This window comes from Nuphar pumila, chromosome 12, assembly GCF_984573655.1.
Source record: "Nuphar pumila chromosome 12, dmNupPumi1.hap1.1, whole genome shotgun sequence".
Classification (NCBI taxonomy): Eukaryota; Viridiplantae; Streptophyta; class Magnoliopsida; order Nymphaeales; family Nymphaeaceae; genus Nuphar; species Nuphar pumila.
Genome location: NC_143260.1, coordinates 36,834,379 through 36,861,133, shown reverse-complemented (window position 1 = coordinate 36,861,133; position 26,755 = coordinate 36,834,379). Strand labels below are relative to the sequence as shown.

The following is a 26,755-nucleotide window of genomic DNA, read 5'->3' as shown; positions in this document are numbered from 1 at the left end:
TTTCGATGAAACTCGGCGAAGACACTAAGAATGTCACTCTTAACACATTGCCAGAATATGCGAAAGAAATCCACAGGATACCCATCAAATCCCGGAGCTTTCCACCCAGACGACTCCCGCACCGCCGAGACGATTTCTTCTTCTGTGAACAACCCCTGAATCGAGTTGGCTAGTGCTCGATCCATGGACAAAAATAAAGTTGAACCCATATTGCCACCTACAGCTTGGTTGCAGGAATACAGGTTAGAAAAATAGTTGGAGACAGCATTGAGCACCTGATCGCCTGAAAAGGAGACACCATTGATATACAGAGTGTGAATCGCATGTCTTCGATGCCTGTGAGATGCTAAAGAATGAAAGAACCTTGTATTTCCGTCACCCGCTTTAAGCCAATTCACCCTTGACCGCTGCTTCCAACGAATTTCATCATTTAGACGCCACGATTGCACTAGAAGAGTCAGCTCGGCCGATCTAGCATTGAGACATTCAATATCTGATGCATTCATATAGGACGTATCCAAGAGAGACTGATTGATAGAAGCAAGCTCTCGCTCACAATCCCCCAGATTTTGGAATTTACTTATTCTATTAGAGATAAGCCAAGATTTGATATCGCGGGATAGACGAAAAAGCTTAACCATGCATCTTGTAGCCGCCCGGACTGCAAAGCAAGGTCTACTCCAAGATTGATGGACTAACGACTCGAAACCCGCCTCCTTAAGCCACCATTGCTCAAATCTAAAGGATCTAACGTCGGTGAAGCCTTGACCCCATCGGATAACAATCTGACTATGATCTGAGACAGATGGTGGCAGAAGACAACAAGAGATGTCATTAATAGAACTCAGCAGCTCTGACGAAACGAGCACCGTGTCTAGCAGACGGAAGCACGATGTAGATCGTCGATTGGACCACGAGAAAGCTTCACCAACATAGGGAACGTGGTACAACCGGTTCATCTGAATAAAATTTTGGAAGCCCCTCATTGAAGTCGAGAAATTAACCGGAAAGCTAGAATCGATAGGAGACATAAAGCAGTTGAAATCTCCCATGATAATATGCTGATCCCCGAATGAAGCAATTACCCTATTTAAGTCCAACCAAAACTCCTCCCGACGGCTTTGACGGTGGGGACCATACACCATAGTGACCACAGCTGGAATAGTCTGAGTAGGTAAGGGAAGAGTGATGGATATGGAAAACGTACCTTCGTCCACCTGTTGTAAGGCTAGAGAATGCTTCCCGAGGATGAGGATGCCTCCCGCATATTGAGTCGCAGGCTTGAAGAAGGAATCTGCACCACGCCAGATTTCGGAGACGATGGAGCTTGAGATATCTGCCATCTTCGTTTCACAAAGAGCAATAAGATCGGGCTTTTCTTGACGGATCCAACTTGCCAGGAAAAGACGTTTGGTGGGGCAATTCAGTCCCCGAATATTCCAACACAAGATCTTCATAACTGAAAGTCCGGAAATACCCGGCGACGGAGGGAGAGGCACGCCCGACGATGCCTCTCTCTCTCTCCCTCCGACGACTGTCTCTCCTCCATCTCCAACCTCAGTCGTCGGATTCTCATTGGAGTTTCCACCACCAACATCGAAAAACTCCCAAAAATCTTGCCAGCAACTTTTATTTGGTCTTCATTTTGGTAATCCTTCTGAAAGGGATGGAAAAATCTGAGGAGAAGAGTGTCTTCGAGTCTGTATATTCCTTCCCTTTCCTTTGTTTCTTTTTTCCTTTCCTTTTCTTTATTTTGTTGATAATTTTTGTTGCAGAATCTGATTTTGAGTTAATTTTTCAGTATTTGTGTTGTGCATATCGATCTGATTGCTCGTAGATGTTTTTTTTGCTATGGTTTTTTTGTAGTGTTTGTTAGGATTTTGGAGGTTGTTCTGTGCTCTTGCTAAATTGGGGTTTGATTGGATGTTGGCATTGAGATTCTCCTTTGTTTGCTTCTTATTTTCTTTTGTTGCTTGTTGTGTTATAGTGGTGATTTTGATTGGTGATTGGATTTTCGTTTTGTTTGAGTTTCACAAGAAAATTTTTGCAGTGGTGTCCTAAAGGTGGGGGTTTTTGAGTTTGGATTGGTAAATGGAAAGTATAGTTTGGTTGATGAGTGAAAAGTAAGACGTAAGTTCATGATCGTTTTGTCCAAGATTTTATACTTTATATTTTATTTTATTTTTTAATATTTTATTGGTAAATGATTTTTTTTATTTTCTTAAAAAAAATAAAAAAGATGAAAACCTCACAAGAAATCATTTCAGGTGGATGGGGTCATACGATCCGAAACTAATTAATCTTAACCTATTATCCATGACTGTCTAAGTTTGCACACAGCAGAGCACAACTTTTTGTATAGTCCAAACAAACGTTGGACTTATTACAACAGTTACAAAACGAACAGAATTGAGTCATTTTTATTCATTTAATCCTATCCTAAACAAACCATCAAATATATCCTAAGTGACCCTGTTTTCGTTCTTTAGTTATTTTAAAAAACGCATGCGCTTGTTTCAAAGTTTTCAAGAAAAGGGTAGCTCATATTTAAAATTTTGAGAAACATGTGATTCTTATTTAGAATTAGGGGCAAAAGGTTGGCCTGTAAATGATTTTCTTTTTTTAAATTATAACCATAGAAAACCACCTATTGGTGGGCTTTTTATTTTTTTGGATTTATAACCAGAAGAAATCGCACCCCACAGTTTTTTATTTATTTATAACTCAATGAAATCACACCTGATACAAAGACTCACTGGTTCAGCCTGCCATACTTAGGGTAATCGTGCCGGCAGCATAAAATTCAAAGGCTATGACCCCCAAACCATCAGAACCTATATGCTAGGCATTGACTTGTGGAGAAGATTGAGGCTCATGAAAATAGAACTTTGACTGCCTGTCTAACAGCCAAGGCCTCACCCACTACGCCAACCCCCTTGGGTCAAAGTGGTGAGGTTCAAACTCATGATGTCCTTTCAACTAAGACTATGTTTGAAACCTTGGTTGGAGTGGCAATGGACATGAAAAATTTTAATCAATAAAAAATATTTTTTATTTTAATGTTAAAAATATACAATTACATTAACATAAAATATTAAAAAACAATAAAATATATTGTCTGTACGTATCAGTGTGACTGAGCGCGCCCTCTCGTGTCATCATAGACACTCCACCATAATCTCGTGTCCCTGTGATCTGTGTCTTGACCCATACGTAACTTCGGAGTCGCACCACTCAGAAATGAACAATAAAAACAAGAAATCCGATATCATCATCTTCTTCTTCAGAGAGAGAGATGGGGGGAGAGAGATCGAGCTCTGTGGTGAACGCGGGAGGGGAGCCGATCCCGACGTCGGCGGTGTTGATGGCGGCGTCGAAGCACATAGCGACACGTTGCAGGGAGGAGAACCGCGCCTTCCTCGCCTGCAAGAAGAAGGACCCCAACCCAGAGAAGTGCCTCGACAAGGGTCAGCAGGTCACCCGCTGCGTCCTCTCCCTGTGAGTCTCTCCCTCTCTCTCTCCCTCTCTCTCTATCTATCTATCTATCTCTTGCTTCTCCTCTCTTTGGGTGGTTCCCTTTTCCTTCTTTCTTTCTCCCGCACCCTTTTTGTTGTTTTTTTTTCATCTGCATTTTGTTGCTTATGATTTGTTACTCGATGTGTTTCTTCTTCTTGCATTTGGGTTTTTCTTTTCTTTCGAATTTGAGATGGTGGTGTTTCTCAGATGGTGGTTTTGGTGTCGAGGAACGTATATCTGTCGTCTCTTTGTGGTGGTCTTTGAGTAGTGACTGCAGAAAAAATTTGTTGACTGATTTTCTTTATTGTTTTCTTTTATTTTCTTCTCTTCTTTTTGTATATCTGGAGGATGTGAAAAAATGGTAGAATGATTGGTTGGCATTTGGGGATTCAAGTAAGTACTTCGCGTCTAATCTGCAATGTTGTTAGAATATCTTGGTTTGCTCTTGTAGTCCTTTTCATCGATCATTACGTGCACTTCAGTCATGGAAAAGCTTTGTCTTGTATGGATTGCGAAATTGCACTGTTAATTGGGTACTGATGTCAGCTACGAGAAAGCTATAGAAACCCCCATTCAACTGCATTGTTTTGCGCTCATCGAATGGGCTTCTTGCTTTTTGTTGATTGGTGTTCTCTTTTTCCTCTTTAATCTGATTATGGTTTGTTTCTTTGATTATATATGAATCCCTCACAGGGAAAATGGTTGGAATTATAATGGGGGTCAGTAGAATGATTATTTGTTTTTGAAGTCGTTTTGATAGGGTCCTATCTATCAGTCAAATGTAAGTCGTCGTGATTGACATTTTTGTTTTAACCTGGGAGATTACTAACTGCATACGTGCATCATGGAGATGTATGGGGTACCTACAGCTGTTGCCAATTTGGTATTAGAATACATATTCAACTGCATTACAGCTTCATCAATTTAATCTGGTTTGTTGTACAACATGGAGATGAAGAATGCCCATGAGATAGTACACGCTCCAGAGGAAGATGTCTGTGTATGGCCTTAGACTTGTGTACAGTGTGAACAACATCTGGAAAGCAATCTTGAGAAATACCAAAAATGCCAAGCATTGGAAGATTCTTGAACAGAGGCTTGCCATCCAAGAGGATTTGAACATTGAGTTGGCTATTCAGTTGCCAACTATTCTTTTATTACTATTAGTGATTCATTATTAAGAAACGAGTCTTGAGGCAAACTTAGTTTGAAAGAATATAATCTCATCAAGAATATGCTTCTATCATGTATCCATCGAGTATTTGATATTGTCTAGTTAGATGATGGGTTCAACCATCAAGAGTAGTTTGGAAACATCTTGCATGTTTCCTCAGGAGCTATGTAACACCGACTCTTCTAACAGGGTAACGCACCCGCGTCACACGCGCACCCATGCGGGTGCAACACTTGGACACGGCTTCCTTTGTGGCAGGTGAAGTCAAACCACACCAAGGTCCATTTCTGTCCCAAAAGTAGATTCAGTTAACCCTAACCAAGTCCAATTTTATTTAATATATATATATATATATATATATATATATATATATATATATATATATATATATATATATATATATATATTCTCCCCGTACCCCCTTCATGCAAGTTTTTTTAAAGTTCTGCATTGCCGCATCCGCACCCGTATCCACTCCTGCATCCACACCCACACCTATGTGACAGCTCAGGAGTAAAAATCCACCTTGCACCTGTTTTAATTGTGCCCATTCTTTTGAGAATATAGTCCAGAATGCCATCAAGAGTTGTTTGCAGACATCTCTCACCTCTGTTAATTGTGCTAAGTGAAACCTCATCATTTTTAGATTAGCCTTATTGCTTATGCTATCAAATCACCAATCATCTTTACAGACATGGTTGCTAGATTCCCATGGAGAGGCACATTGCAGTGCATGTCTGCTTGTAACTGGAATCTAAATAAAAATGGGAGCATACAGGTTGGTTTAGATCAATATGGAATTATTACCCAGTGTCCATTCCATATTTTCTCCCTAGTTGATTGTAGGAACTATTCAAATAATCTGTGCAACTTCAACTTGTCTCGGTCTCTTCTCATAAAAAAACTTGTCTCGGTCAATGTAATTTAAAAAAGAGTATACCCTATTCTTTTGTATCTTGATTGTCTAGGAAAGCATTATTGCGCAGGGGTTATGGTCTGGTCCCCATGTTGCATTCTTTGGATAGGGAGAAACCTGTTGTTCCAGCATGAATGTGTATCTCCTGTGAGATCTTCCAAATACTGCCTATCTCTTCAGTCTTCAGGCATCTCAAGAAATACTACGGAAGATAGAGCAAAGAAGAGATTTTAGCTTTGGATTGGTAGATATCTTTATTTGACAGGCAGAATTACCTTATTAAGACATTTTAAACATTTATCCTACTTGTTTTCCTTATTGCTTCTTCTATCGAAAACTGAAAAGAGGATGGAGAAAGTTTTTGTGACCTTCCTTTTGCAAGGTGTGGGTAAAGGGAAAAAGATGCACTTGGTAAAATGGTGCAACATTATATTTCCTCTTGATCATCGGGGCCTCAGAATTAGAAGGTTTTCTCCCCTAAACAAAGACTTTATGATTAAATGGGAGGTGTTGTCCTCTGCTAACAATTGTTGGTCGCTCCTAATTAGGAATAAACACAGAGTTCAAGGTCACTTTTTCAATGGGACTGACTCCAACTAGCTCCAAATACTTGGGAATATGGAAAGGCTGGTGCAGAACCTTACATGACAAAGACAAAATTGGATTGAAACTAGGTGATGCCAATAAAACCTCTCCCATTTTGAAGTCATCACCTGGTTTTATTGGCATCACCTAGTTTCAATCCAATTTTTTCTTCAAGTTAGTGTTACTTGTGTGATTGCGTTGTGGTTTCTGCCTTCAAGTTAGTGTTACTTGTGTGAGGTGAGTGGGAAAACAGTTTGGCACGCATTCTGATCATGTGACTATTTTGGAAGATTGCTTCACCTTGCTTGGCTAGATTGGAACCTGCAACAATGAAGAATTAATTCCTTCAGGCCAAATATTTGTGGCTAGGGGTGCACACGAGCCGAGCTTAGGCTCAAAAAGCTCAGCTCGAATTGAGCCGAGCTTGAAAACTTGTGTACCTCGAGCCTGGCTTGGCTCGGCTCGAGCCGCATTAACTTACATTTAAAAAAAATCAAATGCATAGAGGGCAGGATTTGAACCCAAGACCTCACTCATATAAGGTATACACGTTACCCACTTAGCTAAAAGAAGGTTTTATGATTATAAGTCAACAAAAATGATACATATGTAACATATCCTAAAATTAGTCGCCATATGACACAACTAGACGAGCTTAATCGGGCCAATCGAGCTTAATCAAGCTTGAATGCCTGAACAAGCTTGGCTCGTTTACTTACTCGGACTCGTCCGAGTCGGGTTTAAATGAGTCGAGCTCGAGCTGAGCTGGAGCTAGCTCGGCTCGTTGTGCAGCCCTATTTTTGGCTCATTGGGCTCCCTGGGTGAATGAAACAAAAAATCTTTTATGGGGTTCAGGAAGATGCAAGGCTTTTACATATTCAGATCCAAGCTCAAATCCTGTTATACAAACAAAACAGTTGGAAAGGTTCAGATATTTCATGAATTAGGTGCAGCAGATTAGGGGATCATGCCATCCTTTCTAAAATGCTATAAGCGGGTTTTATTTATTTATGTATGCATCATTGCTTCTTTTTTGTCCATTGGTGGGAAGGACTGGAATATTTAACAGCAGTTTCATTAGTTTGGACCAGTTACACATTCAGTAGATGTTCACTGAAACATGCCGCTGGGGCTGTTTTTATAGTATCAGTATTGAGCCGTGATTAGGGATGTCCTTTTGGATCTGGATCCATCCAGATCCAGTCTGATTCAGATCTGGGTTCATTGTGGTGCTACTTTATAAATGTGTGGGCTGTGTATTTGATTTACTTTCATGTGTTCCTTTGTTTCCCCTCATCAGTCATGTACCCTTTGTATATACATGGGGGAAATGTTGTAATCATTCAATATTGGAAATATAAAATAGAAAGCATACCACATGTTCCCACATTGGGAAACATGAATTGAAGGCCAGCCCTATTCCTATTCTCTCTTCTTTTCTTCTAGTGCAAGAGAACTCTAATAAACTTGTAGATACCTAAATCTATTATGGTATTAGAGTGCCAGATCGATTGATGGGACCTCTCTAAGGTAGCAAATAGACCATGAAGTGCTTTTCTCCTGAATCTTTCCTCTCTACCTTTTCTTAATCTCTTTTCTCATACTTTTCCTGTTCACTGGCTGTTTCCTGATCAACATCTGGTTTTCTGTCTTGTCTCATTGTTTCATATTCTAATCTGTTATATAAGATCTGATTTTCCTATATCTTTTGGTAAATCAGATCTGATCTGAAATATAAATCAAATCTGGTTCTCTTCTTGTCTCTACCTGAATTTTCTCTTCTAATATAGTGCAGAATATTCATTGGCCTTTATCTTGTGACCCACACCCATATGCTTCAACATGTATATTTGAGCCTGTGCACCATCAAATCAAACTTTATGTCTCAAGCATAGAATTGGTTACTTGAATTTGAGATCTCTTGTTTGTGAAAGTTCTACAAAAAAAAAACATCCAAGTTACTTATGGTCTCTTTTATTGTTTGAGAGTTGGTGTTTGCACGGAGTGGGTCACCATTTTTTCTGATCATCTTTCCATTTTATCCTACATATGTTACCCCTTTTTTCTTTATATGTTCCCTTTCTTATCGGTCACCCTTCTTTTGATTACCTTTTTTATTTTCCCTGCATACGTTATAAGTTATCTATTTTGTCTTTATTTCTGTGTTATTCCTATTTGTCCTTTTCTTCCCTTTCTGTCATTTATTATTCTGTTCTTGTCATGGATTTTGGTCTCCGGTTGTCTTCCCCAAATCTCCTATGCTTTTCTTTTCTCAGTTAGTTTCAGAAGAGCTCAACAATTCTAACTTTTTGATATGAAAAAGGCAAATTACTCCTTTTATTAGGAGTCAAGATCTATCAGGGCATATGGATGGGTCTGTCTTGGTCTCTCCGGAGTTTATTGTACTAGAGGATAAAGATGAGAAAGGGCAAGTAATTATAACAAAGCAGATTAGGAATCTGGAATTTGCCAGTTAGATGAAAAAGCATCAAGCGCCTGCATCACCTCCACTCTTTCTCAGGTGTTGATTGGCATACTTGATGATTGCATAACTTTTCAGTTGTGGATGTACCTGGCCCAGACTTATTCTCAGATATCGGAGTCTAGGGTCATGTACTTGAAGCGAGAGGAATTTAAAGATGGACAATAACAGGAGTATCATGGACTATCTGAATAAGGTGAAAAGCATAACTAATCAACTTGCTCTTATCGGATGTAAGGTTTCAGATAAAAATAAAGTGTTGTAAACCTTTAACGGGTTAGGTTCATATTTTTATATTCTTGCCACGACCCTGTCATGTCTTGACTCCCTTCCAACTTTTGAGAATTTGAGGCCAAAGTTATTAAACTATGAGATGCCACTTAAAGGGTTGTTTGATAATGTGAGCAAGGGTCAAGGGGATTCTCATGATGTTCTTTTCACGAGATCCTGTCGTTGAAGAGGTCGTAGTTTTCGTGGAGGGTAGGGGCTGTAGAAAAAATAATACAGGTGGACGTGGTTTATTGCCTACCCCAAATACACCTCTTTTGGTGGGTATTCCTACTTGTTATTTTTGTAAAAAAAACCTAGGCACATAAAAGAAAATTGTTGGTATAAGGATGACCCCAGGTATAACTCAAAAGCGAATATGGCTCAAAGGAAGCAAAAAAGTGCAAATCAAGGGAAACAAAAGGCACAACCAAGTGGAACTAAGACTCCCACCAACATTACTTTGGACAAAATATGTTGTTAGCAGCACTTACCAGATTGAATTTAAAGCAGAACGAGCAAGGGAAATGATATATCGATTCTGGTGAAACAAATCATATCAAAAGTAATGTAGGTAAGTTTTATGAATTGATTCCTTATCATGGTGAAATCAATGTTATAGCTGGTGATGAAACTTGACACCTCATATCACATGTTGGACAAATTTCTATTCTCATGTCTAACTCTAAGTTTCTTTCCTTGTCAAATGTTCTTTATGTTTTCAATATTAAAAAAAACTTGATTTCTATTTCTAAACTTGTAGATGATACTAATTTTAGCATCATATTTACCCCCAATTATGTTTATGTGAAGGATCTTCTCATGAAGAAAATGTTCAAGCTGCCAAAGTTGGAGTTTCTGCTATCATCTTTTTTTGTTTATGTTTTTAGTGTTCGGGTCCAATAAGCCTGAAATATGACATAGCTGTGTAGCTCATTGTAGTAGGTCTTTTGTTGAGAGACTTGTTTCTAGTCGTTTGATTCCCATGTCCAGTTTAGATATGATGTTTGAAGGTTCTTTATGTTCTAGCCGTCAAGTGTGTAAGAGACATGTATTGCCTTTCTCTTTATCTAATAATAATAATACCTTAGGACCTTTTGAAATTATCTATCCAGATGTTTGGGATTCAACACCCAAGAATTCGATTTCTAAAAGCAGATATTATGTTATCTTTGTTGACTTTACTCGTTATTCATAGCTTTATTTTATGAAACATAAGTATGAAGTTTTTAGTATATTTTGTAGATTCCGTGTCTTTGTCAAGAATCAATTTTTTTTTTATATTCTCAATTTTCAATGTGACAGGGGTGAAAAGTTATGTTGAAAGGAATTCATTGATTTTTCGCATGATAATGGAATTAATCACAGAATATCTTGTTCATTTGCACCTCAACAAAATGGCATTGCAGAAAGAAACCATCGCCATATTGTGGAGAGTAGTCTCGCTATGATTTATGTGAGTAACATGCCTCTTATGAACATATGCTTTCCATTTTGCTGTATTTGTGATAAACAGGTTACCAACAAAAAGTCCAGAAAACAAGTCACCATTCTTTATGTTATATGGAAAAAATCCGGACTATGATGAATTGAATTCATGGGGTTACACTTGTTATGTTCATATAGACAAAACTTTGAGAACCCAGTTTGATGGAAAGGCTCATGTATGTAGATTTGTTGGATATGTAGATGATTATAATGGGTATCATTGTTACGATCCTTTAGAAAGATGCGGTCCGATATCACAAAATGTGTTGTTTATAAATGTGTCTAGCTATATGGATAAACGAGTTGTGGTTAAATATGTTGTCCAAAAAGAGTCTTATTAGTCATGGGCTTAATGCAAAGTTGTTTGCACTTCTAATTCCGGACAACTTTCACAGGAGGAAAATAGGGAAGTCTTTTGAACCAAACATAGGGTTGCAGCCACTTGCTGAGAATATTGAGCTGGACAACAAGACGCTATTGATCAGCTCATAGCTGAATTTCAAAGGTACAAGGTGCAATATATCGCAGATAAAAAATTTCAAAGACATGACCAACAGTCCAAGAGGTTTAGTATGCTGAAAATAGTACTATTGAGCCATGGAGATTAGTTATGATTCGACACCCGATAGAAAGATGGGTAAGTTATGACAACTTTTTCATAGATCAACTATTCTTAACTAAGATAACTAAGCATGACGAGCCCGAGTCATCTAATCAAGTTGCCAAAAATAAGAGATGGGTGGAAGCTATGAATAATGAGATAAAAACTCTTTGTGAGTGTTAAACATGGGAGATAGTGCCAAGGCCTAAAGAGAAGAATGTGATTAAATCGAAATGGATTTATATGATAAAGTATAAACCTGATGGCTCAATAGAAAGATACATAATTGGGCTTGTGGCAAAAGGTTATATTCAAGAGTAGGGCCTAGATTATGATGAGACATCCATCCCTCTGTTATGAAGATGTGCACCATCAAATTGATTTTGTCTGTTGTAGTTGACTACCATTGGTTTCTAATTCAATTAGATGTGAATAATGTGTTCTTACATAGTAACTTGAAAGAAGTGTATATGGAGCAGCCCGCAGGATACAATGTTGAAGATCTGAGATCACATGTGTGCCAACTAAAGAGAGCAATATATGTTTTGAAGCAAGCCTCTAGATCTTGGTTTGAAACAACAACAACTATGCCTTCATCCCAAAACAATTAGGGTCGGCGATATGAACCAAAAAAGAAAATCATTCTGGGTCTTTCACATGAATCCTTCTCCTCCAATCATTTCTATCCAATGCCATGTCCTCGGTGAGGTTCAAAGCATTCATATCATTTCCTATCATCTCCATCCAAGTCTTCTTAGGCCTACCTTGACCTCTTTTAACTAATATACTTTTTCATTTCTCCATCCTTCTAACTGGAGCATCATTAGGCCTTCGCCGAATATGTCCAAACCACCGTAAACGATTCTCTCTCATCTTATTTTCAATGGATGCAACGCCTACCTTCTTACGTATCTCCTCGTTTTGAATCTTATCTTTTATTGTATTTCCACACATCCATCTAAGCATACGCATCTTCGCTGCACTCATTTTTTGAATATGATGTCTCTTGGCAGCCCAACATTTCGTACCATATAGTAAAGCGGGCCTAATTGTCGTCCTATAAAACTTTTCCTTCAACCGCAATGGCATTCTACGATCGTACAACACTTCAGTTGCACTTTTCCATTTCATCCACCCAACCTTTATCCTATGATTTACATCTCCATCAATTTCTCCATACTTTTGAATGAAAGATCCCAAATATTTGAAACAGTCATCCATCGGTATTTCTTGCTCACCAAGCTTCACTACACTTCCATCACTACTTTGTTGCTTACTAAACCGACATTCCATATATTCTGTCTTACTCTTACTTAAAACCTCTTGCTTCCAATGTCTGTCTCTATAATTCTAACTTAGCATTAACCCCAACTCTAGACTCATCTATCAAAACAATATCATCAGCAAACAACATACACCACGACACATTTTCTTGAATTGATCTCGTAAGCTCATCCGTCACTATAGCAAATAGGAAAGGGTTTAATGCAGATCCTTGATGTAACCCAACCGTTATAAGAAAATTGGTCGTCACCCCTCCACAAGTGTGGACATTGGTTACTACTCCTTCGTACATATCTTTAATTATACTAATGTACTTGAGAGAAACACCTTTTTTCATCATTGTCCACCAGAGAACATCCCTAGGTACTCTATCGTATGCCTTCTCCAAATCAATAAAAACCATATGCAAATCTTTGTTCCTCTCTCTATATCTCTCAATAAGTACCAGCTCGAAAGCAGGATTTGTTTGACCGACCAGCTCGAAAGCAGGATTTTTTGGAAGTACCAGCTCTAAAACAGGATTTTTTTGTTCGACCAGCTCGAAAGCAGGATTTTGATTGTTCGACCGGCTCGAAAGCAGGATTTGTTTGACCGACCAGCTCGAAAGCAGGATTTTTTGGAAGTACCAGCTTGAAAGCAGGATTTTTTTTTGGAGTTACCAGCTTGAAAGCAGGATTTTGATGTTTGACCAGCTCGAAAGCAGGATTTTTCGGAAGCACCAGCTCGAAAGCAGGATTTTTTTGGAAGTACCAACTCAAAAGCAGGATTTTGATTGTTCGACCATCTCGAAAGCAGGATTTTTTTTTTGTTCGACCAGCGCGAAAGCAGAATTTTGATTATTCGACCAGCTCGAAAGCAGGATTTTGATTGACCGACCAGCTCGAAAGCAGGATTTTGATGAAAGTACCAGCTCGAAAGTAGGATTTGATTGTTCGACCAGCTCGAAAGCAGGATTTTGATGAAAGTACCAGCTCGAAAGCAGGATTTGATTGTTCGACCAGCTCGAAAGCAGGATTTTGTTTGACCGACTCGAAAGCAGGATTTTTGGAAGTACCAGCTCGAAAGCAGGATTTTTTGTTCGACCAGCTCGAAAGTAGGATTTTGATTGTTCGACCAGCTCGAAAGCGGGGTTTTGATTGTTCGACCAGCTCGAAAGCAGGATTTTGTTGTTCGACCGGCTCGAAAGCAGGATTTTGATTGTTCGACCAGCTCGAAAGCAGGATTTTTGGAAGTACCAGCTCGAAAGCAGGATTTTTGAAAGTACCAGCTCGAAAGCAGGATTTTGATTGCTCGACCAGCTAGAAAGCAGGATTTTTTGTTCGACCAGCTCGAAAGTAGGATTTTGATTGCTCGACCAGCTCGAAAGCAGGATTTTTTGTTCGACCAGCTCGAAAGCAGGATTTTGATTGACCGACCAGCTCGAAATCAGGATTTTGATTGCTCGACCAGCTCGAAAGCAGGATTTTTTGTTCGACCAGCTCGAAAGCAGGATTTTGATTGTTCGACCAGCTCGAAAGCAGGATTTGAAATGGTAAGAATGATTGACATTGATAGAGTTGTGACCCGAAGGCTTGAAAATGATGGATATTTGATGAAATTGTAACCTGAAGGCTTGAACTTGATATACATTGATGAAGTTGTAACCTGAAGGCTTGAAAATGATAGACTTTGCTGAAATTGTAACCCGAAGGCTTGAAATGATAGATATTGATAAATTTGTAACCCAAAGGCTTGAAAGATGAGAGATATTGATGAAATTGTAACCCGAAGGCTTGACAATGATAGACATTTGATGAAATTGTAACCTGAAGGCTTGAAATTGAGAATTGGGTGATCCAAAGGTCAAAATTGAAATTGAAACTTTGAATCTTGATGAATGGTTAGTGCAAAGACCGAACCTGGAGGGCTAACTTGATCAATCAACTAGACACTAGCACGAGCGCTAGGCATACCAGTATGAGCACTGGATTTTTCAAAAAAAAAAGCCCCAGTATGAGCACTGGGTTTTGAAATGGGCCAGCACGAGCAGTGGACTTTCCGACTAAGAGTTGGAAAGGAGACCGACATTCTAAGATACTTGAGAATTGGAGCAAAAATGATTGTCGGCGTTTTCTGGATTATCCCTTATCCTGAAGGGGAAAGAAGAATACCTCGAATGTCGAGGTTCAGGTTTATCCCTTAACTTGAAAGGGGAAAAGAATAAAATTTATAAAGTAGACAAAAAATTGAATAAATTTATGAAAATTTTTGTTTTTTGTCTAAGAAGATGTATAGCTTCCATAGTTGATCTTTCAGGCATAAAACCAAATTGATTCTCTAATATCATGACAACCTTTCTCAACCTATACTCAATCACCCTCTTCCAAAGTTTCATAGTATGACTCATGAGTTTTATACCACGATAGTTTGTGCAATCTTGTATATCACCCTTATTCTTATATAGAGGCATCAAAGTACTCTTCCTCCACTCATTAGGCATCTTATATGTCCGTCAAATCTTGCTAAAAGGATTTGTCAACCATTTTAAACCTTTCTCACCCAAGCATTTCCAAGCCTCTATAGGTATACCATTTGGGCCAACTGCCCTTTTTTATTTCATTTTCTTCAAAGCCTCTGCAATTTCTTTCTTTTGAACCTTGCGCATGAAGTCACGATTCATTTCATGAAAAGGAATGGAGAAGTCTCCAAGATCCTGAGCATGATTTCCATTAAATAACTTATTAAAATAATTTTTCCATCTTTCCTTAATCTCCTCATCTTTGACTAAAACCCTTTGTGTTTCATCTTTGATACATCTAACCATACCCAGATCCCTCGATTTCCTATCTCTCATCTTTGCAAGCCTATAAATATCCTTCTCGCCCTCTTTAGTATCCAACTTGTCATAAACCTCCTTATATACCTTATCCCTCGCGTTTTGAACTACTTTTTTAGCTTCTTTGCTATCATATACTTCTTCAAATTCTCATTATCACGACTCTTACTTAGATTTCTATAACACTCTCTTTTAACCTTAATAGCTAATTTGACATCCTCATTCCATCATGATGTATCCTTACCTAGCGGTGCACCGCCTTTAGACTCACCCAATACCTCATTAGCCACCTTTCTCATGCCACCCACTATCTTATTCCACATTGATTCTAAATCCTCCTCGAGACACCAATCAGCTTCCTTAACTACCTGCTCTACAAACATTCCTTGTTTAGCTCCTTTCAGTGCCCACTACTTAATTCTAGGATTTATCCTATGTCTATCCCTTTTGTGGCATTTTCTAATTCTAAGATCTAAAATTTAGACTCTATGTTGTGTAGTTGCATTTTCTCTCAATATAACCTTACAATCGATGCAACAACCCCTATATCTCTTTCTAAGTAGGAAAAAATCTATCTGACTCGTATTAACCCCACTTTTAAATGTTACTAGGTGAGACTCCATCTTCCTAAACCAAGTGTTTGCTAAGATCATGTCATAGGACAAACCAAAATCTAAAATCCTTTCTCCACTTTCGTTTCGTTCTCCTATACCATAGCCTCCATGGATACTCTCAAATCCATCCCTACTAATGGCCTACATGTCCATTAAGGTCACCGCCGATGAAAAGCTTTTTTCCATAAGATATCCCTTGTACTACTCCATCTAAATCTTTCCAAAATTGACGCTTAATGGAATCATCTAAACCTACTTGAGTTGCATAAACACTAATAATATTAATATCCGTACCTAATATTAATTTAATAAGTAAAATCCTATCACCCTTCCTAGGGACCTCAACTACATTATCTATAAACTCACGACTAATAACAATCCCTACTCCATTCCTATTCTTATTTATTCATGTATACCAAATCTTATATCCCCAAGGTTCTATCACTTTTGCAGATCTTGGTTTGAAAGTTTTTTCGAAAATTTAGAATCACGATTTTCAACGATTTCCACTTGATCATTCACTTTTTATTCATAGAAAGAAAGGAATGATGACTTTATTACTTATTTATGTTGATGCCATCATTGTGACAGAGAATGCAGAAGAGCATATTAAAAAGTTAAGGCTTTCCTTGCTATAAAATTTTAGATGAAAGATCTTGGGAAGTTGATGTATTTCTTGGGGGTAGAGGTAAATAGAACCCAAGATGGTGGTTTTATCATGACTTAGCATAAGTATACTATGGACCTCATTGCTAAAACATGTATGAAAGATTGTAAGCTGGTTTCCACATTGAGTCGGATACATCAAAGATTGAGTAGTACAAGAGGGGAATTATATGGTGATCCAACTGAATATAGAAGTATAGTGGGTATGCTTCAATACCTCACGTTTACCAAAGTTGATATTGTATATGTTGTGAATGAAGTGTCTCAAATCATACATGAGCCAAGGGTTAATCACATGAATGCAACAAAAAGAATATCAAGTACTTGAAGGGTACAACAAGAAATTGATTGCTAAATAAGAGAAGATCATAAGGAGAGGATACATTAATGCAAATGGTATATTTTGATGCAAGCTATTGTGTTTACATTGGCAGAAATTTGATATCTTGGAGTAGTCGGAAGGAAATGTCAGGTCAAGTATTAAAGCTGAGTACAGGGTTATGACAACATCCACATCAGAGTTGACTTGGATAAGATGCCTTTTGATTGAGCTAGGAGAAAAGTGCCAAGGTCAACATTGTTTTGTGATAATCAAAGTTCCATCAAAATATCATTGAATCCAGTTCAACATGGTAGGACGAAGCATATTTAGATTGACCAACATTTCATCAGTCTGAAGATTGAAGTTGAAAAATTAGAGGCAAATTTTGTGGGAACATAAAATCAGATAGCAGATTTATTACAAAGGGCTTAATAGTGTAGAGATTTTGGTATCTAAAGAACAAGTTGTTCACGGTGAAGGCCATATGCAACTTGAGGGAGGCTATTGAGACATGATTAGGGTTGTCCTTTGGATCTGGATCCATCCAGATCTAGTGTGATTCAGACATGGGTCGATTGTGGTGTTACTTTATAAACGTGTGGCCTGTGTATTTGATTTACTTTCATGTATTCCTTTATTATCCCTCATCTATCATGTACCCTTTGTATATACATGAGAGCAATGTTGTAATCAATCAATATCTATGTTACATGGACACTCCATTTTTCCCTCCATACCCATGTCAACACGCTTCAACACCTGGACACACCATTTTACCCTCCGTACATACAAGTTTGTATTCACTTTATAATTTATAATTATATTTTCAGTTTATAACTATATATTTCAGTATATAATATATATTTTAGATATATCATATATATTTAGTTTATTTTGAATTTATTTTGTATTTATGTGATATTTAATATATATATATATAGTCATGTCCCCGTACCCACATTTTTTGGAATTGCCATGTCGTACCCTCTGAACCCGCACCCATACCCAGGTGACATAGGTCAATATTGGAAATATAAAATAGAATGCTTACCACCCGTTCTCACATTGGGAAACGTGAATTGACGACCATCCCTATTCCTATTTTCTATTTTCTTTTAGTACAAGAGAACTCTGATAAACTTGTAGCTACCTAAATTTATTAATCAGCTCTCAGGACTGGGGACAGAAAACAATGTAACTCTATCCATTTTGAGATTGATTGTCAATATAGCAATTCTTTTTTTTCAGATAGCCTAATATAGCAATTTTTAGACCATTGTTGGACAAGATGATGTGGAAATGGGAAGTGTAGTTAAAAAAAGAGCATGATCGTGTATTTAGTTCATGAAAATTTTAGCAGGTCATTTCTGCATGTTAAAGCAGTTCATTTTATTTCTTTAAAAAAAAAAGCAGCTGATTTTACTGTATCATTTTTTGTTGAAGGTCCAATATGAAGCTTTGAAATGGCTTACAAGCTCTGTGACCACAGTTGCTTTTGCATTTTTCTGCCTGAATTAGTTCCGAGTTGTTTAGCCTTTCTTCTTCTTGGTTAATTTAGGACTCAATTTATTCCAACCAGATATCCAGATGCATCACTTGACAAGCTTCATTTTTCAGGCTGAAAGTGCTTCATGAAAAGTGCCCGCAGGAGATGGATGCATATGCGAGTTGCATGTATTACCATACAAATGAGTTTGAATTTTGCCGCAAAGAACAGCAAAAATTTGAAAATGCTTGCCCTTTGGCTGAATGATCAAGGACTGTTTCAATAGGGAAACTTCATAAACATGTCATCTCGCCTTCTTTCAACTTTGTGCTGTTGCAATAAATTTTGGTATAAGTCGCACCAATGCAGTTGGCACATCAAGTTTTTTTTTTTTGGACAGGCAACATAAAGTTTTAGTATTTGAGATATTCTGCAAGATGGCAAAAGTTGTGATTCATAATCCTTAATGTGGAAAAGTTTGACCATTTTTTTTTGCTTAGTCGTAGGTTTGGAAAAAGGAAGTCTTTGACAACTAATATTTCCTCTTAGAGCATTTTGGTTGTCTCATAAGATTTGGACTCATGCAAATGAGAGATTGAATCTCATTGGAATTGGCTAAGCAAGCATCAGAAAGTGATAGGAAATGGACTCTCATTTGTCTTTACAAAGAAAAATTGCTTTCTCATTTATGCAACTCCAAATCAAATTTGATTTGAAGTCACATATGGCCCAGTAACCGAAACTTAAATTTGAAAGTAGTTGTAAGATTAAGTATAGTGACAGGTTGAATGGTGGAGGTTTGTCATGGGTCACAAAATCACTGTTGACCCATACAATTGATTTCCCACATTTAGCGTTTGCTGAGAAAATGGAAATATAATCGACTTCATCAGTCCCATAAGCATCTTTAACACAAGGCTTCATCAGTCCCATAAACATCTTTAACACAAGGCTTCATCAGTCTCATATGTTTCGTCCGACGCTGTAGAGTGAAACATCATGGCTCTATCTTCTATCATTTGGGATCTCTCTCTCTCTCTCTCTCTCACACACACACACACACACGCACACGTAACACGAGGTAATTATTGGTTGCATCGTTCAAGATATTTGTTCCAATTATTTCTGCTCTATTATAGGAGCGTTTGATTCTCTGAACAAATGCCACCCAGACACACTCGGCAGTGTTTACCTAGAACTCATGCGTCACACCCCTGGAGATGGAACTCACTTGTTCAGTCACCCCCTCTTTAAAAATAAAGGCGGGGGACATGGCAGTCACCACTGGGACCCTGCATTCCAAATGCAGAACAAGTCCTGTGCAGGACCGCTTTAGTCCTGCAAAACAAACACGGGCTAAGGTTGGTTATCCTCCCTAACTTCTGCTTCTTTTGCAATATAAGAAGGCACTCAAAGTTTAAGACCCAGCTCAGAGGAAACGAAGAAAGCAGGCATCTCTTTAATGATCCGACCAGACAAAGAACTTGCTGGTGGCTTCTGGGAGCTTGCCCTATCCCTCACAGCCAAGCAGGCCTAGTTTGGGACAGTTATTTTGCCACGCAATAAGTGATACAAAATCACTGTGCTTAATCGAGTGTCTCTTAGCTGCAATAAGAGAAATATAGACTGTCAAACTAACAAGGAATTGAAAAGATTTATAGTTAACCATGCTCTAAGGCAGCAAGGAAAAAAAATTCAATCCCTGCAAATTAAAAACATTATAATAATATGATACAGCACAAGCAGCAGTAGCTTACAGGGAAACCTAAAATGAACAATGAACCATGTAAATATTCAGCTTCCTTACACCCACTTGCAGAGGAAAATCCGCTTGCTTGCCAAAAAGACGACCAAAAGGGAAAGGGGAAAATAAATAAGAAAACATTAATCCCAAAACTTTAGTAAGAATCCGAGGTTTGATCCTCCTCACAATCACTGTGTCTTGGGTTTGCTGATTTTGACATAGGGGAGGAGTCCCAAAAAGTAGCACACTTGGGGGTTCCAACCCCGTTGCTGCGCACGGCAGAACATCAAGAACGTGTTTGCAAAATAAGAATTGAAGCCCATAAAGAGATGCCACAGTGCATGACCCTGTAGATGGATGTACCATGTCGAAATTTCCTTGCAGAAGGCGCGATCAACCAGCCAACATAAGCTCCCCAGGCCTAATGTTACCAGGTACAGATGGGCCAGCCGCTTTGCCGGTAATTCTTTTGTATGTATGTAATACTTGTACACCCGAGGAATGCACAGTAGGCAGACGAATACATAGTGCACTTTAAAACCTATATCGAACCGCAACAGCGAATGGAATATGGCAAAGGCAACACCGTAAATAAAAAGGAAGGTTGGCATTGTGCTTCTGTAGTGCCAATCTGGAGAATAAAGGACATATAAGTAAAGCAACATCTCCCACACCATGGGCGTCTCATCACTCTGCTGTTGTCTGAAGATATAGTTTCAAATCATCAGGTGACGGCAAAAGTTATATACTTGGACTAAACTAGAAACAGAAGTGCAATTATAATCCAGAACTGCAACAAGGATAGACACACAAAGGGGTGGCAACCCAGGATGGTTGCACATCAAATGTCAATGTATGAATAAGGAGTACTTAACTAAATAAGAAGGCATCTTAAAATGCAGGTAAATTAAATAATAAGATCAAATAAATACATAATATGGACTGATGTCAAATTCCAGCAAATTTAAGTTTTTTAAAGCAGGATAAAGATCAATTCTTTTGCCAACAATTGCCATGAAGACATTCGGCAGAGGTGTACGTCAGGCCAATGCTATATACTGGACCAGGGTCATGGTACCCTGAAACTCATCATGTACCTTACCCAGGGTCACATTTAATCATAGGTTGAACATTGCAAAGGACACAAAAACTTGAATACTAGGTTAGGATCATTTCAGTAATTAACATCCAGGTACATTGGGTATCGATTGCAGGTTGCTGCATACAGTGATGAACCTGGTGAACCAATAACTGGTTGGTTAGGTATTTCAGATAAGGGAAAGTTGAAAAGAGCCGATTAGGGATTCTAATGAAGAAAGGTGTCTCTAATAGAAGATGACAATCTATTGCTAAAGTTCACAAAAACATTTACTTCGAGCATAAATTTCTCCATAGTCACTAGCCTTAGAAAAAGTTGCATGAATGGCATCATAAGAACACCACCACTAGTGAGCACATGATAATAGAACTCTACAAAAGCAAGGGCAAAAACTGTAGACATCCCCAGTGCAAAAAAAACGACTAAAAATACAAATTCAAACTTCAGGTGCATCAAATTTTGCCAGGACAACTCCGAAATAGAGAACTTTTTGCTGTCATTACACGAAGAAAATAATGAATTATCCAATTGAGACTCCAGATGATGAAAATTTTGCCAGGATAATGTCAAAACAAAACTACTGTATGATCTCATTGTACAAGTTCACAACCCTTTTGAAAAGATAAAAAACTACTATACATATGATAACAACAGTCATATAGACATCCTAATTTGCAAGAGAGTTAATTGAAGAACAAGAGCATCACAATCAATGCCTTCACCAGTATTTTACACCTAGTATCTATCATCTATCCTATGCAACCATGGCTGGTGAAAACCAAGACACAAGAACGATTTATCGGAAAGTACAATGTGCAACATAAATATTTCACTGCCAACAAAAATTAGCTTGAGCATATTTAAAGAGGATAAGTACCAGACAGACACAACTACCCCCTCTAACATTTCTGACTTGCAAATATTTGCCAATATTTCAGGTGATAGGCATAGTACCAAATTTATGATAATGAACACAATTGAAGCTTAAAGAGTTATGCCACTTTGGGGGTAGATGTCTAGCAACTCTGTCTCTACCTTATATCAAATAACAAAAAGCTAATGCAAATCAAGCAGAATAATACAGTCAAGTCAATGATTTCTGAAACTAGAATCAGATTGAATCGTGTGATCAAGAATTTTCTTCCAACTGCAAGTACATCAGCAGATTACATGGCCACAATCCTCAAACAAAGATAAATCCTTAGGCACACACACTGGGCATATGTTAAGATAGGTTGACCTTAGAACCAACATGACAATATGGGTTATTTCTAAACCATACTTATCCTCATGAAATATAAGCTGCTGATTTTTTCCATCCTAGCAAATGAATCATTAAACTTAATTGAAATTATTAAGCCTAGGAGAATTAAACCATGTCAGACAATCATTAATATGCCAATGATATGAATATAGAGGCCACCCTTAACAATGCCCTTCAACGGTAAAGTTCACTAGGATGTCTGCAATTCTCTGTCTGCTTTTAATTTAACTTTGTACAATCATTTCCAGACAAATGAACAATCGATCATACTTGACAGAAGATACTAGATGTTAAATCTCATTTCCTGTATAAGCATCAAGGGATTAATCATAATTTTTATGTTAAGTAACACACATTGTTCATCAGCAATATTTAGTATTTTGGATATTACTACCAATCGATTGTCCATATGAAGATTTCACCCTTAGAATCAAAGCACAAATTCAGTGCACGATATGGATGATGATAGCAATAATGATGATGACTCTATTTCCTAAAGGGGCATAAAGCAATTAAAGTTTACAATGCCTGATGTAATAATTTCAATAATTAGATGCTCTCTCTCCTAAAGACAAGATCCCTAACCTTCAAATGTTGAATATATAAGCTATTGGAGGAGAAAATAAGCAAACTAAAATGCATAACTATGACAAATCAACAAGTTCCTTAAAACTAGAAGCTGAAGATCTATAAGGATTTTAGGTTTTGAGAGATGGACACATTTCCAACTTTCGTGGGAGGGATATGACCGAAGCAATGTAATCTTTCCAACATCATGAGTAAGCTTTGAACAATACAATAATGGTGCAGGAAAAAACAACCTCACCACTTCTCGAGAGTACCGTTTTCTAGTGAAAAGTCATGTTTATAGGTACTATATACGCAAGCAGGACTGCAGATGCATTAGCCATGATTTTTTTATTAATAAAAATGTCCTACATTTAATTTTTTCAATGTAAACTTGAACTTTTTGGTGAAGCTTCAGTGCAACATGGGCAGTTGAATTTTAGACCCTTTTAAAAACCTGTAAACACATTAAAACCTTCTACTGTAAGCACATTGTTCACCAAAAAGACCATGGAGATTATCATCTGTATGATCGAATCAACAAAACATTCAATGAAAATATCTAAAAGTCAATGGGACTGCCAGAGAATATGGCACCTCCTCAAGGAAACCAGAAAGTATGCATGTATACACACACATGGGAGACATACATCCATACATGCAGGTGTGCCAAACTCAAGCAGGTGAGGTTTGAAGCTTTCTCCTTATTCTAACCAGATAAGTGACAGCAGAAGAACCCAATTCAGCTTGTTCAGCCCTCTGCAAGGCCCAAAATTATGAACTTTCTATTCGAAATAAAACCAAGAGTCACCTTTAATAGTACAAGGCAGAATCAGGTATGAGACTATAAAATTCAACACGGAGCACAAAACAGAGAAATGCTCTCCAACCCTTATATGCAACAAGTAAAGGTCGTGACCAACCATGCCAATATCACAATGTTGAAGACAGCGAGACATTATCAAAAAAAAGAAAAAAACAAATAAAACAGAAAAACTGAGTATTATTTAACAATTGACAAGCATGGATTGAGACAGAAAGTAGAATGAGCCAAAAGAAGTGGGAAGAAGAGGAAAGGTGGACCGTGGTTAAAAACCTTTTGAATGAATCAGGCATAATGGTCAACATAAGCCTATGAATTTGAGGCATAAGAGGACAGCCCACGATTTCAATAACATAAGTCATGAATTACAAAAATAGGTAACACATATCACATCACTACAGAAAAAGATAGCAAAAGATCATCCGCCAACGTCACCAACAAAGAATCCACCAAGAAAAAGCTAAAAATAGAGAAATAAACAAGAAAATACTATCATTCGGCAATCACCCGATTAAATAACAAACACCAATATGCACGCAATAATTAAGCTAGAAGAACGACCAAAACACACACAAGAAAAACAAAAACAAAAAAGGAAGCACCCATCAATATCCCCAAATTCACCAAACTCTTTAGCTGTAATTAAAAGGGCACCAAGATTTAGCCTCAAAAGATACCCAAACGAAGCGGGAAACTTACACATGCTGCAATGTGGCGTGGAACAACATGCTTCCGATCGCAAGAATCATGTTCGACAGATGAAGAACGCTAAATCTCTTCTCGAATCTCTGCCTCAACGCGTTGACGAGCCCCACGAACGCAAGAAGGATGCACGGTGTGTTCGATACCGTATTGTAGAACTCGGCAATGTAGGAAGAGTGGGTGTAGTTCTTCTCGCACCACTCTGTGGTGGACGTGACCGGGCCCCAGAAGCTAGAAGCCGCCTGGTCCGCCATTTTTCCGCGATTTTTTGAGATTTTCAACCCATCTGGATCGGAAAAAGAGACGGGTAGCTCATAAAAATCGATTATAAGAAACACTAACCGACCTTTTTGGCCTAATAGATCGATTCGTTGAGTGTTTCGAGTTAGAGGAAGTGAGAGAAAGCGAAAGAGTCGAAAACCCACCTCCGTGCGGGTCCGATCTCCTTATTCCCGTGGCCGGCGATCAGTCTCCGGCAGCGGATCGCGCGAATCGTCCGTGGGGGCTCTCCGTTAGGGTTAGAGGAAAGGGGGAGAGGCGGGAGAGGGTCGAAGGGGAAAAAATGTGAACGGCGACAGATGACAGTGATGCCCCTTCGTTTTTGTCAATTTTTGATGGATAGGTCAAAATTTAAAAATACAATAAAAAACCTATACCCAATGCAAGCACTAAGCTCTACTGTATACATATATATATATATATAGTACAGGTGCTTAATGATATGTGCTTAATTGGTTTTTCTGCTACTTCGGATGTTTTTTTCGAAGTTCTTACGCCATAAAATGTGTTGGGCATGGTCGGATCATGTGTTTTTAATAAAAAAAAAATGATATTTGGAGCCACAAAATTTTACAAAGTTTTTGGACCGTTGATTTTTTGAACTTTATAAAAACTCACTCATGTGTAAGAAATCGAACACTTCAAGAGCTTTACATATATCACATATGTACGGTCACTGTTTAAAAATAAAATGAAACAAACCTGAAAAACTCATTAAGCACCTATCATTATTAAAAATCTAACCCTATAGATGTGTTATGCATGCTCGATTTATTAGGAAATCACACTTAGATCATGTTTTTTTGAGAGAGAAAATTAAGCATTGATTATTTTTTAAAATTGTAAACTGTTGATTTTTTAATCTTATAAAAACCTAACTTTGTGTTGGAATGGGATGATAAAAAAGTCATTCTCACAAAATCAAGCATGCACATCTAGGGGTGGCAATCGGGTTGGGTCGGCAGGTCAGAATACATCAACACGAACACGACTTATTTATTAAACGGGTCGGATGTGGCAAACACGAACACAACCCATTTATTAAACGGGTAACCCGACCCGACACGATTAACTCGTTTAATAAACAGGTCCGGTCGATACGACACGATGACCCATTTATTAAACAGGTCGACTCGATAACATAGACACGATAACCGACCCGAGTAACCCGAATAGCACAATTAGTGAAAACTGGAAAAAAAATATAACATTTACTTTTACAGTGTATATATATATATAAAAGGAAAAAAATATTAAGGAGAAAGGGGTTTAGATAATAGCCAGCTTTTGTTTTTCGATTATTGACACCCTCTGTTGACGGCCACCGAAAATCCAATGAACATAGGAATCCAAGTGCCTGCTCTAGGGTGTTCCCTAAATACATTAAAGAAAAAAGAAACAGGAAAAACAAAATAGAGTTAGTGGTCGCCAAAGGCCGCCGTGTGTTTTCCCAGCTTGCAAATATTCTTGCTCACTTGTTTTTATGCAGTGAGAGTCACCAAAATCCCCTTTAAATCAAAGATCAAACTAAGAAGAAGAAAACCCCTCTTTTTGAGAAGAAGGAAATAGCGAGAAGAAGGGTCAGAGACCCTTCTTGCCAAAATTTTCAGGACATCTCGAGGGATAGGGAGTCTGACGGCAACACTCAATGGAAGGTCCAACTTGAATCGTCAGAGATCACCCATCTCATTGCCGGAAAAGCCCCAAACGTGTTGCGAAAGCAGAATCGGCTCAATCAACACCCACTAAGGCATCGGTCGAGACCTATAGTGGTTGGACTCCATCGCCGGCTGACTGGGGCGAACTCCACTAGTGTATCATCGCCAAAACTTGCAGTAATCTTTTTAAGGATAGGTGAGGGTTTAACCCTCTTCGATTTTCAGAGAAGAGAAAGGGTCGAGAGTACCAACATTAACATAAAACCCTAACTCCTAACTTTAACTTTAACACTACTCTCATATGGTTAGAAGTTAATACATATATATATATATATATATATATATATATATATAAATGGGTTGACCCGCCCGCCTAACCCGTTTATTAAACGGGTCAAACGGG

At 38.2% G+C, this 26,755-nt stretch overlaps 2 protein-coding genes across 2 annotated transcripts; one reads left to right on the top strand and one right to left on the bottom strand.

Moving 5' to 3' along the window:
• Positions 1 to 3,287: 3,287 nt before the first annotated feature.
• On the top strand, positions 3,288 to 18,588 carry LOC149820707 (NADH dehydrogenase [ubiquinone] 1 alpha subcomplex subunit 8-B-like). Its single transcript, XM_089983669.1, has 2 exons — positions 3,288 to 3,498; positions 18,348 to 18,588. The coding sequence occupies exons 1-2, from the start codon at positions 3,296 to 3,298 to the stop codon at positions 18,481 to 18,483; spliced, it is 339 nt and encodes a 112-aa protein (XP_089839795.1). The 5' UTR covers positions 3,288 to 3,295; the 3' UTR covers positions 18,484 to 18,588.
• Positions 18,589 to 19,901: 1,313 nt separating this feature from the next.
• On the bottom strand, positions 19,902 to 24,980 carry LOC149820706 (alkaline ceramidase-like). The gene is made up of 3 exons (XM_089983305.1): positions 24,841 to 24,980; positions 24,413 to 24,701; positions 19,902 to 20,662 (listed from the first exon to the last, which is right to left on the bottom strand). Exons 2-3 carry the CDS (start codon positions 24,667 to 24,669, stop codon positions 20,149 to 20,151), a joined length of 771 nt encoding a protein of 256 aa, XP_089839431.1. The 5' UTR covers positions 24,670 to 24,701; positions 24,841 to 24,980; the 3' UTR covers positions 19,902 to 20,148.
• Between the last annotated feature and the right edge of the window lie 1,775 nt (positions 24,981 to 26,755).

Excerpts from the sequence above, each read along its gene's own strand:
- LOC149820707 (XM_089983669.1), top strand. The coding sequence starts at position 3,296 with ATGGGGGGAGAGAGATCGAGCTCTGTGGTGAACGCGGGAGGGGAGCCG. Across the intron at positions 3,499-18,347 it reads ACCCGCTGCGTCCTCTCCCT|GCTGAAAGTGCTTCATGAAA; the intron begins GTGAGTCTCTCC and ends TTCATTTTTCAG.
- LOC149820706 (XM_089983305.1), bottom strand. The coding sequence starts at position 24,669 with ATGGCGGACCAGGCGGCTTCTAGCTTCTGGGGCCCGGTCACGTCCACC. Across the intron at positions 20,663-24,412 it reads CACGCCACATTGCAGCATGT|ACAACAGCAGAGTGATGAGA; the intron begins GTAAGTTTCCCG and ends CTATATCTTCAG.